Source organism: Penicillium verrucosum (genome assembly GCF_028828655.1).
Source record: "Penicillium verrucosum strain IBT 35672 chromosome Unknown utg000002l_segment0_segment0, whole genome shotgun sequence".
NCBI lineage: Eukaryota > Fungi > Ascomycota > Eurotiomycetes > Eurotiales > Aspergillaceae > Penicillium > Penicillium verrucosum.
The window spans coordinates 4,513,143-4,527,548 of record NW_026643211.1 but is presented as its reverse complement, the minus strand read 5'-3'; the positions used below and the strand labels follow the sequence as shown (position 1 = coordinate 4,527,548).

At 45.8% G+C, this 14,406-nt stretch overlaps 5 protein-coding genes across 5 annotated transcripts; 3 read left to right on the top strand and 2 right to left on the bottom strand.

Annotated features, from left to right (window-relative positions):
- Positions 1-1,404: 1,404 nt before the first annotated feature.
- Positions 1,405-3,214, bottom strand: N7516_007328 (uncharacterized protein; the record flags this gene model as incomplete). Its single annotated transcript, XM_057220048.1, has 3 exons — positions 1,405-2,159; positions 2,229-2,864; positions 2,923-3,214. 3 exons carry the CDS (start codon positions 3,212-3,214, stop codon positions 1,405-1,407), a joined length of 1,683 nt encoding a protein of 560 aa, XP_057074139.1.
- A 640-nt stretch (positions 3,215-3,854) lies between these two features.
- Positions 3,855-5,492, bottom strand: N7516_007327 (uncharacterized protein; the record flags this gene model as incomplete). The annotated part of the gene is made up of 3 exons (XM_057220047.1): positions 3,855-4,264; positions 4,332-4,770; positions 4,833-5,492. 3 exons carry the CDS (start codon positions 5,490-5,492, stop codon positions 3,855-3,857), a joined length of 1,509 nt encoding a protein of 502 aa, XP_057074138.1.
- Positions 5,493-7,340: 1,848 nt separating this feature from the next.
- Positions 7,341-9,136, top strand: N7516_007326 (Major facilitator superfamily domain general substrate transporter; the record flags this gene model as incomplete). The annotated part of the gene is made up of 2 exons (XM_057220046.1): positions 7,341-7,622; positions 7,685-9,136. The coding sequence occupies 2 exons, from the start codon at positions 7,341-7,343 to the stop codon at positions 9,134-9,136; spliced, it is 1,734 nt and encodes a 577-aa protein (XP_057074137.1).
- A 1,023-nt stretch (positions 9,137-10,159) lies between these two features.
- On the top strand, positions 10,160-10,432 carry N7516_007325 (uncharacterized protein; the record flags this gene model as incomplete). The annotated part of the gene is made up of 1 exon (XM_057220045.1): positions 10,160-10,432. One exon carries the CDS (start codon positions 10,160-10,162, stop codon positions 10,430-10,432), a length of 273 nt encoding a protein of 90 aa, XP_057074136.1.
- A 1,729-nt stretch (positions 10,433-12,161) lies between these two features.
- On the top strand, positions 12,162-13,700 carry N7516_007324 (uncharacterized protein; the record flags this gene model as incomplete). The annotated part of the gene is made up of 3 exons (XM_057220044.1): positions 12,162-12,720; positions 12,780-12,909; positions 12,986-13,700. 3 exons carry the CDS (start codon positions 12,162-12,164, stop codon positions 13,698-13,700), a joined length of 1,404 nt encoding a protein of 467 aa, XP_057074135.1.
- Positions 13,701-14,406: the final 706 nt, after the last annotated feature.

Sequence of the window (14,406 nt, the reverse complement as noted above, 5' to 3'; positions counted from 1 at the left end):
TAGTAGTTGGGTGGGTGACCACCAGCGAATCCTCACTGTTGTATGTTTTTGTTTTTGTTATTGAGTCTATTTCTAGTAGATATTCTGTTGTAGTGGATAGTACTACAGTGGGAGGGAAAGCAGAGGAAGAATCATTAATTGATTAAACTGGAAATGCAGGGGTTTATATACCCTGTTAAACCCATCTAAACAATGCTCAATATGCAGCAAACAAGCTAATAAAGGCTCAGTCTGTAGCAATAGCAAACATATATGCATGGGATGATTGTTCTAGTTGAAGCTGATGGGTAGACCTCCGCAAATCCCATAAGTGGGCCCTATAAAAACCTATATAGGCGCTGGCAAAGCGGACTCTATAGTTAGTTAATCGTTGTATACGATCTTCTACCAATCGTATAAAGGTCGGGGTTTTTTTTTATTTGGAATAAAGGGGATACTATAAGTACGTATGTTAATTTTAAATATAATCTTAGGAGTTGAGACATAACCGAAAATATAAATTTTAATTTTTGATATCAGATATATATCTAGCGGGAAGCACCAACTTTCTAGTAAACCTCTATAATTTTGGGGATTTTTAATTAACGCGTGTCTTTTTATGTAGCATAGAGAGAACTCTAGTAACTGATTCTAAATGATGAAATTTAACAAAATAATACCTTAGGGATCAGGATTAGAAACAGACGTAAAACAAAGGTAATTTAATTAATCCTAAAAGAGGGGTTCAACTTATCTTATCATCCAAATCCTCGGCATATTTATATTGCTTGGGGCCTATTTAGGCCCCTATTAACCCATAGTGGGCTCGAGGTATAGGCCTAAGGACCGCAGCCCAAACCCAACCCATTTGCGGGTTGGGTTGGGCTGGGCTTTGGGCTTTATGGGACCCCCCGGTTATATCAAATATGCTATATATTCTTATTTATAAGTTGAACAAGTACATACGACCATAGGGTGTGGAAAATAGGGCTTCCCGTCCGCTCAGCCGTACTCAAGCCACACGCCGGTGAGTTAGTAGTTGGGTGGGTGACCACCAGCGAATCCTCACTGTTGTATGTTTTTCTTTTTTTTTTTTGTCTCTATTCGTTTTATAGCACTATGATGAACGAACCCCCATGCGAAACTTGTGCCAGAGCAAGGTATCTTGTCTCTAGACATTTTCGAGTCACCGTGATGAGTTTATTGCCTTTCACAAAAATAACCCTGCATTTATGGGGTGGGTAGTATAACAACGCGTATGTACAAACGATCTCGCTGAGTTCCCTAATCTCAACAATCTATTCGGTAGTGATCAAGGTAGACTATCCATTTACCAAACATGCATGCCAACTGCCAAGCAGACGTAGGACAATGGCATAAAAACCAAGGCTAGTATGATAAGCCTAGTATGGATTAGCCCTAGTTCTAGTAAGGTAGCCTGATATCATACCTCTTTACTGTTGCTGCCTGTTCGATGAACTCTCTGTTTTCTTTGATTTGTCGAGTTGTTAAAGCTTGTTGTATCTTGCTGTTCTTCACGTCGATTAAATGCTGGGTTTCAAGGAGAAGATTGCTCATCTGAGATCGTATGTGAGTATACTTCTCCATCGTCTGATTTAATGTTCGAACACTGTCGAAACCGTTTGTGGGTGATCCTATTTTTGCCGCACGCAAATCAAGTCTCAATCGTTGGCATTCAATGTCCAGTGATGAGATGTAGCTAAGAATGGCACTTTTCATCCCATCTTCGTTAATCGGCCCATCAACTACAAGATTTTCCTCGTCTAGATCTTCAGGATCTTCGTTGTGCTGTATGCCCCGATGGGATAAACTTTGTAGACTGAGATCTCCAAGCTGGTCTTTCAATGTCTGCAGGCGGTCAAACCACGCATTTAGAGCGTACAACCGTATAAGATGGACAACCGCTGCTGGTTTTCTAGGGGCACTGGCTTCATTCTCAAGGAGCATATCCTTGGCGAAGTTTTCAACATCTTGAGACATAGTCCGTCGAGACGCAGTAGGTGCTTTAGTGGATCCATGGTCCTCTTGGTCCCGATTTAGACAGAATTCCTTGAATGATTTAATGTTTTCCTGCTTTGTCAGAGGATCGAGAAAGACATGAGGATCGTTGTCTGCGCCGTCTCCATCAAATTCCGGACAAGGTGGAAATAAAATCAACACTTTCAAGATTAGTAAGTTAGTAAATTCGGCGCTGTTAAATAATATGGAAAATTTATAGCTGTTCATACCTTGTTGACATTCGGGATTGTGAGTGTCATTTGTGACATGGATGGTAATGCGCTGCAGAATGTCTAGGCCATTTTGTGAATATCGTTCCCCTTGGTCGCAGAACATGCTATCGTCCACAAATCGCTTCCGAGCAATGCGACGATTCAACACTCGGTCCTGTAGCGCCAAAACTCTTGCACGTAGACCTCTCCCAGTAGGCTGTGTTCTGTCACCCTCGGATTGATATCCTTGCACATATATCGTCCGTGGCACATCCACAGAAAATGTGATAGATTGACCCTGAAGATTGTAAATAGATTTATCAATTGAATCCCGGATTATCAGGTCTTTTGCATGCTCCACATTGGCGATAGAAAGTCGCCCTAGGTGCCCTTTGAGGATCTGGAGGTTTTTCTCATACTCAAAGGCGCCGACAGATGAAGGGATATGTTCGATCTTTGTGTTGCAAAGCTTATAAATACCCGTGCTATTTTCGATATCTTTAAACGATATCCCGATATGGTGGCTGAAGACATTAGGGTCCAAAGAAAGCCCACTGCCTAACGCCTCCATGCTTAAGCAGGTGATATGTTGTGCGCAGATAATTCGGGGGCGGGGGCGGGGGGCGAGGGCGATCCTCTGAATGGAGATCGGTACTGGAAAGATGTGATTCTAGAGCTCCCATGGATTCAGGGTCTGTCCCATCATAGCGACGATGATCCGTAACTCGATCGTTGTCGCCTATATCCATTACGAACACCGGGGACGATAGAAGAGCAATCTGAGAATTATAGCCCAGTCTATGAGGGCTATGTTCAGAAAGACGCCAGATGCGGTCATATCGTGAATATGTCAACAAGTGATCATAAGCCGGAGACAGTGTTTGCAAATACTGATCGTATCGCCCTTGTGGTGTGTCGGGAAGCCAGGCTGAAAGAACTTCTCCCAACCTTAGTGCAGTGGGATTCTGAGCCTTTGGCCCATTTGAAAATCGAGAATCATCCATTGGACCGAGAATGCGGGTAGATGTTGAGAATGAACGGAGGCTCGATTTAAACAAACAATCAAGGGGCCGCGCGCGTAAAAACATCACATGTGGAGGACGCATCACAGTGATAGTGTAAGAAGGGTATACTATGTCGATGGTAAAAGACGGTGTGATTCAGGAAGTGTCGTATCACAGGGGGCTGGAATGATTGACCAGTTGAGGGGTCAGTGCGGCAATCGCGTTAACTCGGTGCTTTCCGTCTGGATTTCTCACTTTGTTTCTACAACATACGAATATTAAATGGAATACATTACTCCGTACATAGTAGTATGTACGCACGCTTTGTTTTGTTTTGTTTTTTCATATTACGGGCTAAAAACAGCATGTTGGCAACTGCAACTGCAATTATGAGAGTCCGAGAGCAAGATTCGATTATCGCAACCCACAGTAAGACTGCGACCAGCGAACAAGAGCTGTGATCTGGGGCTCAGGGGGTATTGGATTGGTATAATTCCATTTCAGATAGTGCTCTCACTATAACCGACCGGCCGCCAACCAAGTAACCATTCACTAACTGCGCCGATAGGAATTCGTTTTGCGAGTACGCCAACTGTGGCACTTCACCGATGCCCACCATGATCTAGAGCCTGCCTCATAATTAGTAGATATATCGGAACCGATGGTTCTGAATATCCGTCAGATCTATGAAGGCAAGGTCGGCCGTGGACGCTGTGTCCTCCGACCCAGCCTGCTCCCGGTCCCTCTTGGCGTTCTCCCATACCGTGAGCTGTCGGAGAGCAAACGCCAGCAGAACCACAGCGGACATTGTCACGATTAGGGTAATATTGGCCGCATTATAGCTGGGTGCGTCGGAGGCCTGGAACAGCTGGGGGCCGATAAGATTGCCCACGCAGAACGCCATCAAGGTCAGAGCGTTGCGCATCGTGCGCTTGGTATATCCGCTGGTATTGGCGGAATTCCAACTGTAGATGATAGGAAGCATGGCCGGGCATGCGTTGAGAAGATAGACGCCGAATAGTTTGCCCACTTTATACTGTTCACTAAGGCCTGTCACAGGGAGAGCGATTAGTTAGTTGATCATTTTGCGTCATCGTCTTCCAAGGAGCATCCATACCCAGGAGCAAGCCAGCACCAAGAATACTGGGTATCGTAATGATGGCAATCATGTAGGAGCGGTGTCCAATGGCCCCGATGAGGTAGGTACCACCAATAGTGGCGATGATCGAGACGGCCCCGGATGGCATCTGGATAATGGTGGTGCGCTTCTCCGAGAATCCGAATGTCGCAATGATGATACTAGAGAAGTTGGACACAGCACCGTTGTCGATCATAGCCAGGAGAGTGATGAAGAACAAGGGCCAGGTCTGCTTGTCCTTGAACAATAGCTCTCCCAGCTGGTACGGCTTGAAATGCTTGTTTTCGACACCAGTTAGGTTCACGCGGACGTGTTCGATGGCCGCAACCTTCTCTTCGTCGTTGAGGAAGGAAGCACTCATAGGGTTGTCCGGAAGGAAGAAGATGGTGGCGATTCCAACCGCCGTAGTAAGACATCCCTGCAATTCACCTTGGTTAGCTTCCAGTGCTATCAAGATCCTGGCAGTCCAAAGCAACCTACCATGAAAAGGAACAGGATCTGCCAGTTCGCCAATGCTGTGGAGTTCACATGCTGGAAGCCATATGAGATAGCCGATCCAACAATTTGTGCCACTCCAACCTGACTGTACCACAGACCTGTCCGGCGCGACTGTTCCGGCTTGGTCCACCACATGCCCGTGATGAGGATGAGAGATGGCGCCACAGAGGCCTCAAACACACCGAGGAGGATACGAACGATCATCAAAGAGGCATAGCTTTTACAAGCGGCATGGCAGATAACGAGAATGCCCCAACAGGTGACGTTGATTCCAATATACTTGCCAATGGGAAAGCGCTGCATGAGGTACGCGGTGATTGGCTCCGCAACAAGGTATCCGACGTAGAAGATGGTTCCTATATTGTTGTACTCGTTCCCTTTCAGGTTATCCTTGATACCCATGACGGCCGCATAGTTTAGCAAAGTTTTGTCTAGATACTGCAAGAAGTAGATGCCCATGAGGATCGGCATGATTCGCAGGTCAATCTTCCACCGTAACGCTCTGCTTTCCGCTATATCGACGCCAGCCTCATGATCCCGCGCCAAGAACATCAGCGCTGCATCGCCGTCCTCATACTTCTCAGGGTGTGTGGTTGGCACCTGTTTGGTTGCCTCGAGCGCAATAGTTTCTTTGGTGTCCATGTTGCCTGGTTGGTTAACAGAGGACCAGGAGTGAGGATTCATCCTTATATCATGTTCTGCTCATAAGGTGGTCAAATATCTGTAATGTACTGGTTAGCTGAACTTCATATCAGCAGCGTAAAACATTATCTGTGGTTTATAATCATTTTTATTGGGCGAACATATAACCTGCTCACTTAGCAGAGCTCCAATACCTATCTATGCCGTGTAGTCGCCCCACACCCCTGCCGGGTAACGCTGATCTTCTACCTTTTTGTTTCCTTACTGAGGAGACGGCTGTTACTATGTCACTCTCCCTATCGCCCACAATATTCAGTTGCCGCGGCCAGCTTTTGCATTAGTCTTTGGAACGTACCTCGTTTCAGCCGGCGCTCTTTCTCAGTCTTTCCACGCAATCGAATCCATGGGGCGGCCAGGATCCCCTGCTCACACTAAACCCAAAGCCTTATGCCCAAAATAACCAATGTGAGAAGAGAACGCACGGGGCTCTGTTCAACTTCCTCAACAAGCTCACTCCCCCGGGGGCGGCTCCAACAAATGACCGGTTGGAAAGCGTACACAGTGTCCCATGATACCGGAAAGTCGCCAAGTCGGAGGGTTTGGGGGCTATAATACGATTCGTGGATAATTCGGCCCATAGGTGGACAAACAAACGAAACTTATACGTCCACAATAACATGAGATAAGATAAGGCCAACTACCAACTAACTAATGAACAATCGTAGAAGGTTCTTTATCCAACTTACGTTTCGCAAAAGTATCTTATCAACTAGTCCCTATGACTCTTCGCTTTGGACCTTGGCTTCCCGAGACTCGCCGATACACGAACGTCTACTCAATCACACTCCTCTTTTCGTCTCTTCTTATCTATCCCGCGATCTGGTTACCCGCATTACGACTACAGGCGAAGCTGAATCGTTCATATAGACCCTATCTCTCTACCCCTCCCAGGCGTGGGAATGCCTCTCAACTCGAAGTCTGTCTATTGCAGACCGAACCCAGGGTGCCGCTGAGAGACGCAAAAAACGAAAAACAAAAACATACAACAGTGAGGATTCGCTGGTGGTCACCCACCCAACTACTAACTCACCGGCGTGTGGCTTAAGTACGGCTGAGCGGACGGGAAGCCCTGTTTTCCACACCCTGTGGTCGTATGTATGATATTAAGTGTTGGAGAGAATTATAGAGTAGAACAAATTAGATAGTGGTGAGTGAGGCTGAAGATCACTATATGCAGAACTCACTTCCTCTATCATTGGGAGAACGAACATACCTAGTCAGAAGCAAGATCTAATAGGTAGATAGGTGATGTGGCCATTTGTATTTTAAGGACTTCGCAGCCCGCTCAAGCAGCCACACATGGAACTAAAATAGTATGTAGCCCTCGCCTCGGAGAAATATATTATCGAGGTACCAGGGTAGGCCTTAATGTTGGCTCAACTATACCAAGAAGAGGTCATGGGTGTTCGTGTTCTCACCAGGAGATTAGATCTCAACCTAGCTCACCCGTTAAGCCAGGGTCACTTTCAATCTCCAGATGACTATCAACTCGGTAAGAGTCTAGGCTAGCGACCGAGTCAACGGGAGGATATCGATGGGAAAACGGGGCAGTTGAATCTGATGCCACGGTCAACACCTAAGCTTAAGTTTATGTTAAGTTTGTGTTTTTTTTGGCCCCCACCACCCCGGAAGATTCACACGCACTAGAGTGCCAAGCACCGCCGGCCCGATGTCCCAATTGATCGGACTTATCTCCACAACCTCTACTTACACTCCTTTTCACACTTATATGAATGTTGCTTTGCTGGAATAATCAGTCAACGTGGTCGGCACTTCCCTATACCCATAATGGATCACCCCGAGGCCAACATCCGCCCAAGTACCGAGATCTCTCCGGCCACCATTCCAAACCCGGAAGAACAGGACCTGGAACGAACCTCAGGCAAAGCCGAAGACGTGGAAATATTGACGGCAACCAAGGAACTACCCACCCCACAAGAGCGAGATGGAGTGAAAAGCAAGGCACCAACGCCAAAAAAAACGCTCTCCTTTAAACTCGCCTTCGTAGGGCTGGCTGCCAGCCTTTTTGTTTTCCAGGTGGATGCCACCTGCCTGGGTATTGCCCTTCCAGTGAGCCACAACACCATCCCTACTCCATGCTACTCACACCAATGACTAATTTTCATCGCTAGACTATAGCAGGCGAGCTAAAGGGCTCAAGTTTAGAGTCTTTCTGGGCGAATCTTGCTTACACCCTATCTGGACTGGTCACCCAACCAGTCTGGGCCAGTATTTCCAACGCCTTCGGTCGAAAGCCACCCCTATACGTATCTATGGGACTATTTCTTATCGGTTCCATTGTTTTCGCTATAGCCCAAAACATGAGCACTATAATTGCCGCACGGGTCCTCCAAGGCCTCGGCGGTGGTGGAATTGACCTTCTGGTGATGGTTATTCTCGCGGATATGACGACACTCGAGGAGCGCCCGAAATATCTTGGCTTAATGGCCATTCCTTCGGCCATTGGCAATATTATGGGGCCTGTTGTCGGTGCGCTTTTCTCGACCTATGCTACCTGGAGATGGATTGGCTGGATCAACCTCCCGTTGTTAGGAATTGGTATACCATTGGTGTACTTCTTCCTTAAACTTCGCCCCGTCCCACTCGATACAACGCTAGCTAGTAACTTGAAACGCCTCGACTGGATCGGTATGGCGCTTGTTATCATTGCAATTACAATTTTTGTTGTACCTCTGAGTTGGGCAGGCTCCTTATTTCCATGGGCTTCTTGGCAGACTCTCCTTCCACTGTTGTTGGGAGTTGCGGTGTTTGTCATCTTCGTCTTTTACGAGGCGAGGCCCGCGGCACCTATCATTCCTTATCGAATTTTCCACTCCAAGACTGGAAATCTGACACTAGTTGGAGGCTTCATCCACGGTATAATTATGGTATCTATACTACAGTACTTGCCTTTGCTATACCAAGCGGTGGAGCTAGAGAGTGCTATTTCATCGGCTCTCTCCCTATTGCCCACTGTTATTATAAGCGTGGTAGTCGCAGCCGTCTCAATGTTGATGGTCCCATTGTTTGGAGGATACGTATGGCTTCTACGACTGTCATGGGTTGTTCTTACACTGGGAACCGGTTTGCTAGCTCTTTTCGACGTAGGAACCTCGTCATCTATGCGTTACGGGCTTCCTATTCTTTGGGGACAAGGTGTTGCGCTACTACGTCTCAATATTCTTCCTATGCAAGCTAGTGTCAAAAATGTTGACGACACAAGCTTAGCTATGGGGCAGTTTCTCGCCATTCGCTTGTTTGGAGGTCTTGTTGGCCTTACAATCTCTTCGGCTATTTTTAACAGTGTTTTCGCGGCATCAATTTCTGATGCTACCATTCAGCTGACGGGGGATTTGGCACCTTTGAAAGACGCCTCCAATGCTGTCAACTTCATTGACGAGTTGAGATCACTAGATGTATCTTTTACAATCCTAGAGCAGGTTTTGAGGGTCTATCTGAAGTGCTTCCAGGCGATCTTTTATACGATGACTGGCCTTAGTGGACTGGGATTGCTGACTTCGGTGTTTTTGGATGAAATTAATCTCAAGGGACACGCTCTTGGGAATCAGCGTTTCGAGGAATAGTCAGAGTCAGCGAAGTCATTCCTTGTATCAATATTTACTTAAACACTAATATATAGAGAGATTAGATTTTAGAAATAATCACTCCACTTCCCTTGCGAAATTTGTCAATTGCAACTCTTCACCTCCATTTGTTTCGAAGTGTTGTCTGAAGAATGTTACAAACATCCTCACACCTCTAGGCCTAGGTGACCCGTGCTATTCCTGACGGCCAGCATTAAGCATTCATCGATTCAGCTTCCCTCACAATGAGCCTAAAACTCTCCTTTTATCTATCCAGATACTCAATATTTTCTATTCCATACACTGCTGACCATTTTTAATCTATAATTTAGGTGGCTACTACCATAAGGATCCACTCTCGATCGCAGCTAGGATTGGCGAATTTCTATCACTCGGGGTTCAAGTTATGCAAACCTTGTGCCCACTATCTGCATCCTTTAGATATATATAGTCTCATAATACCACTTTCCCCTCGCTTTAATTTAATTTTTTGACTTCAATATTCTACTCTATAATTTTCTCCAATAAATAAACTAGTACATACGACCACAGGGTGTGGAAAACAGGGCTTCCCGTCCGCTCAGCCGTACTTAAGCCACACGCCGGTGAGTTAGTAGTTGGGTGGGTGACCACCAGCGAATCCTCACTGTTGTATGTTTTTTTGTTATTGAGTCACTGTATTGTAGGTAGGCTAAGGAACCAGTCAGTGTACATTGCTTATTAAGCGATCTGTAATAGTAATTCATGTATTTTTATTTTTCTGCCAGGCCAAATTCAGGCATCCAGGCAATAAATTCAAGCATTTGTCATTGAGCGCTATATACCCCGTCGTAGACCACGGTTCTGTTCGTTTGGTCTCTACCTAGGTGCTACCTAGGTATATGCAAATAGAGCATGTGACGTGCAAGTACCATAGTTTGTTTCCACTTTCAACTCACCAAATTTCTTCCTTTGCAACTCACTTTTCTTCTGCTTTCTAACCTTCTCATTTATTTCGCACCTTTATCTCTCATCGAATTAATCATGGACGACGACCACGTCCTACACTCATGGTTCCCTAAGGGGCTAGATCCAGGAGACAAGGTCACCCTCGACATGCCCAAGGGCTCGGAATGGGTAATCGACAGACTGGTCAATAAGCACAGCTACCAATGCGCAGACCCGTCTCTCGACTCTTACGCATGTGTTCTGTTCGAATGCCACAATGCTACAGGTGGACAACAGGCTTTTATGCGCGTTTACGCCCAAGTTCCACACACTTGTTATAAGGATGCGGACCGAGCTACCCGCGCCTAAGAAGCGACTGAATTCACACCCCCCGAGCTGAAGGCATACAAGTTTCTTAAAGAAAAAAGCTCGCAAAATATACCTCTACTTCTAGCATATAAGCAAGATTCTTAGGATAGTAGCTTAGGGGCAGTTCCTAGAGGGTATGATATATAGATTGTATAGGAGAAGGTCCCTAGAGAACGCCTAGGAGATTTCAAATCTACTTTTATATACGCTAGGATATAAACTGTAAGGAACGAAAGCGTGTCCGTAAGGTCTTCCTTCGAGAGTTTCCGTTAGTTAGTTGAATACTATTTAATTGCCGAGGATAATACTAATATAGAATCACTATTATTAGGAAGGCTAAGAATATAGGGTATTTCCCTAAAAGGGCTAGGCCTCGTAATCTAGTCTAGGATTCGAATACTAGAGTGAAGTACGTATAATAGATTCCCTAACTAGTCCTCTAGTGGAATACCTACCCTAGTTAAGTGGGGCAAGGAAGAAAGACACCCTATATAGCGTCTAACTTTGCCTATCTACGGGCGATTATAGGGATCACCGTTATATAACTCTCTTATTGGTTTATATTGCTGGGTAGTAACATAGACCTAGTTATATTTTATACGCGTTTACGCCCAAGTTCCATATACTTGTTATAAGGATGCGGACCGAGCTACCCGCGCCTAAGAAGCGACTGAATTCATACCCCCCGAGCTAAAGGCATATAAGTTTCTTAAAGAAAAAAGCTCGCAAAATATACCTCTACTTCTAGCATATAAGTAAGATTCTTAGGATAGTAGCTTAGGGGTAGTTCCTAGAGGGTATAATATATAGATTATATAGGAGAAGGTCCCTAGAGAACGCCTAGGAGATTTTAAATCTACTTTTATATACGCTAGGATATAAACCGTAAGGAACGAAAGCGTGTCTATAAGGTCTTCCTTCGAGAGTTTCCGTTAGTCAGTTAAATACTATTCAATTGCCGAGGATAATACTAATATAGAATCACTATTATTAGGAAGGCTAAGAACATAAGGTATTTCCCTAAAAGGGCTAGGCCTCGTAATCTAGTCTAGGATTCGAATACTAGAGTGAAGTACGTATAACAGATTCCCTAACTAGTCCTCTAGTGGAATACCTACCCCAGTTAAGTGGGGCAAGGAAGAAAGACACCCCACATAGCGTCCAACGTTGCCTATCTACGGGCGATTATAGGGATCACCGTCACATAACTCTCTCATTGGTTTATATTGCTGGGCAGTAACATAGACCTAGTTATATAGTCAGTAGTAGTATTGAACCTAGATGATTCCTTATAATGCCTTAGATAAGATATGTAAAGAGACAACTAGAAAGACCCTAAGAAGAACATCTAATAGAGAAGTTGAAATTAATGTACCTTGCTTCAAGAAGGCGGTGATAAAATAGGCTCTAACGCACTAGCCAATGAGAGAGTTATGTGACGGTGATCCATATAGTCGCCCGTAGGTATCATCGCTTGAAGCATAGGTAAACTTCCTAGAATGCTGTATGTTGACTGCTCTAAAAATCCAAACCTAGTTCTTCCTAGTAATTTGGGGAAGGGCAATGAATTTGAAACTCTCCGCGAACAACCATGCTTATCGATCGCCCATATTCTATCTAGTTTGAAAGAATTCATATATAAGGCCGGCTCTTCGGGGCTGGTGTGGTGAGCTCCTAATCACTCCAGGCATTCAATTTGGTTGAGGTGTGGCTCAAATAATTGTTCCCCATGGCGGCTCTCTATTCTACTGCACTCGACCTTTTCGGTCTTTTTGGTAGCAATCTGGCTGCGGCTGTGTCGGAGTTCGACATAAGAACAAGCTGGGGTAATCTTAGCCCCTACACCGACGCGCCGGGCTTTGGTATTCCCAAAGGATTTCCTGCGGGATGTGAGCTGTCGCAGGTTCACGTACTTCATCGCCATGGCCAGCGATACCCCACTCCATATCCTCTCGATGGTGGGACCATGGTGATGTTCTCCCAGAAGCTGGCCAATTACTCTAAAAAGAACCCGGACATTAAGGTAGGCACCGGTCCACTGGAGTTCCTCGACAATTGGCAGTTTACGCTTGGCTACGACGTGCTACTGCCCCAAGGTGCGGCTACAGAAGCTGCGGCTGGCGCACAGTTCTGGAGCGTGTATGGTCACCTGCTGTACCGTGCTGGTCTTGGTGATGCTTCATATGATCCATCGTTAAACGTGTATCCCAACGGCACGGCTCGTCCCAAGCCCACTTTTCGCACGACGTCGAAGTCTCGCATAGTTGACAGTGCTCGCTGGTGGTTGAGTGAGTATTTTCTTTCCTAGTACGATTAGAGGTTGGATCTAACAATGGCGGCTGCTTAGGTGGTTTCTTTTCCAAAGCGGGTGCCGACAGCTCTTCCTCGGAGTATGAGCTGACCATTATCCCCGAGCAGGATCATTTCAACAACACCCTGTCCCCGAGGTCTACTTGCACAAATGGCAGTTTTGTTGGGTAAGCTGCAGTTTTTTCTTTTGGGGTGGGGGGATTACATACTATATGGAGTATGTTAGAGCTAATCCATCAATAGATATAGCGCGGCTGAGACTTTCGGCAAATCGATAATAAACGGTGCTCTCGAACGGTTATCTCAGTTCTTACCCCACGGCTTCGGCCTTGATTCCATGGATGTCCAGGCCATGTTCAGCTTATGCCCTTACGAGTATGCGGCTCTCGGCCAGTCATCCTTCTGCTCTCTGTTCACAGAACAGGAATGGCGCGACTTTGAGTATTTACTCGACCTGAGTTTCTACGGCAGCCCCAGCGGCCGCGCCAACGGTATCGGCTACGTTCTGGAATTGGCTGCACGTTTACAGTCACGTTTGATCATGAGTAGCGATGCTGCTTTCAAGGCTGGTTCCCATGGTTTGCCAACCTCCGTCCCCCACGCACCTCCTCACAACCGCTTTCATATGAGCCAGATCGCGCCCTTTGGCGGCCGCCTGTTCACTGAAGTCTGGACGTGCCCTAAGGATGTAAACCTAGGTCGTCTCCAGGATCAAATGTACGAGAATCCGAATCTTTCGTCTCGGTCAGATGTGACTGGATATGTCCGTTTTGTGCTGAACAATGCGCCTGTTCCGTTAGATGGACTGTGCGACAACGCTGACAATGGATTTTGTCCACTTGACCACTTCCTAAGCAATGTGCTGACTCTGAACAAGGAGGCTTTGTACCAGAAGGCGTGCTTTGGAAATTACAACATTCCAACTCAAGTCGCCAACGGCCAGCCTATTCAGACTTGAGAGGTGATATTTCTAGCAGATAGTATACACCGGCAATGCAGCAGTTATCACACAAAAGGATGCATACTTGAATTTCTAAACTAGGTACGTATTCTAATTGCTAATATTGTAATGTTGTAATATTTTGGTTTATAGACGCGTAGTTAATAAGCGATATAATTCAATCAACGGGTAGTATTCCAATAGATATATATATAGTCACCCAACTAGTGATGTCAATCTGCCGTGTCATGCCCGTGGAAATGTTGCAAACACTGTACATATGTATCTTCTACAAACTACATTCGAGCCAATAGGAAGAACTATAACTTCAGACAAAAAAGGACCGAAGTCCTTGTCCTATGGGCCAGAGCCAGGCTACCCCACTAAGTTTGAATGGAATGTGGGGTTGAGGTACGGAGTAGTTGAAGATAATATAACTAACTAGGCATGATGCATCTATCGTACAAGGCTCTTTCCCCAGCCTCCTCTTAAGTGTTAGATGTATTTCTAATCGAAGAGAATGCTGGCTTCCTGGCATTTTATTACCTCGCTTCTTTTTGGTCTCTTTTTGGTCTCTTTTTGGTCTCTTTTTGGTCTCTTTTTGGTCTTGGTCTGTTGAATTCCAATATATATAGGTTCAATAACTTTCCTCGACCCAACATCGCGGGAAAATAATAATTTTGGTGCCACAGCCACCCTAATGATCCCTTGAACTAGCCGCTTT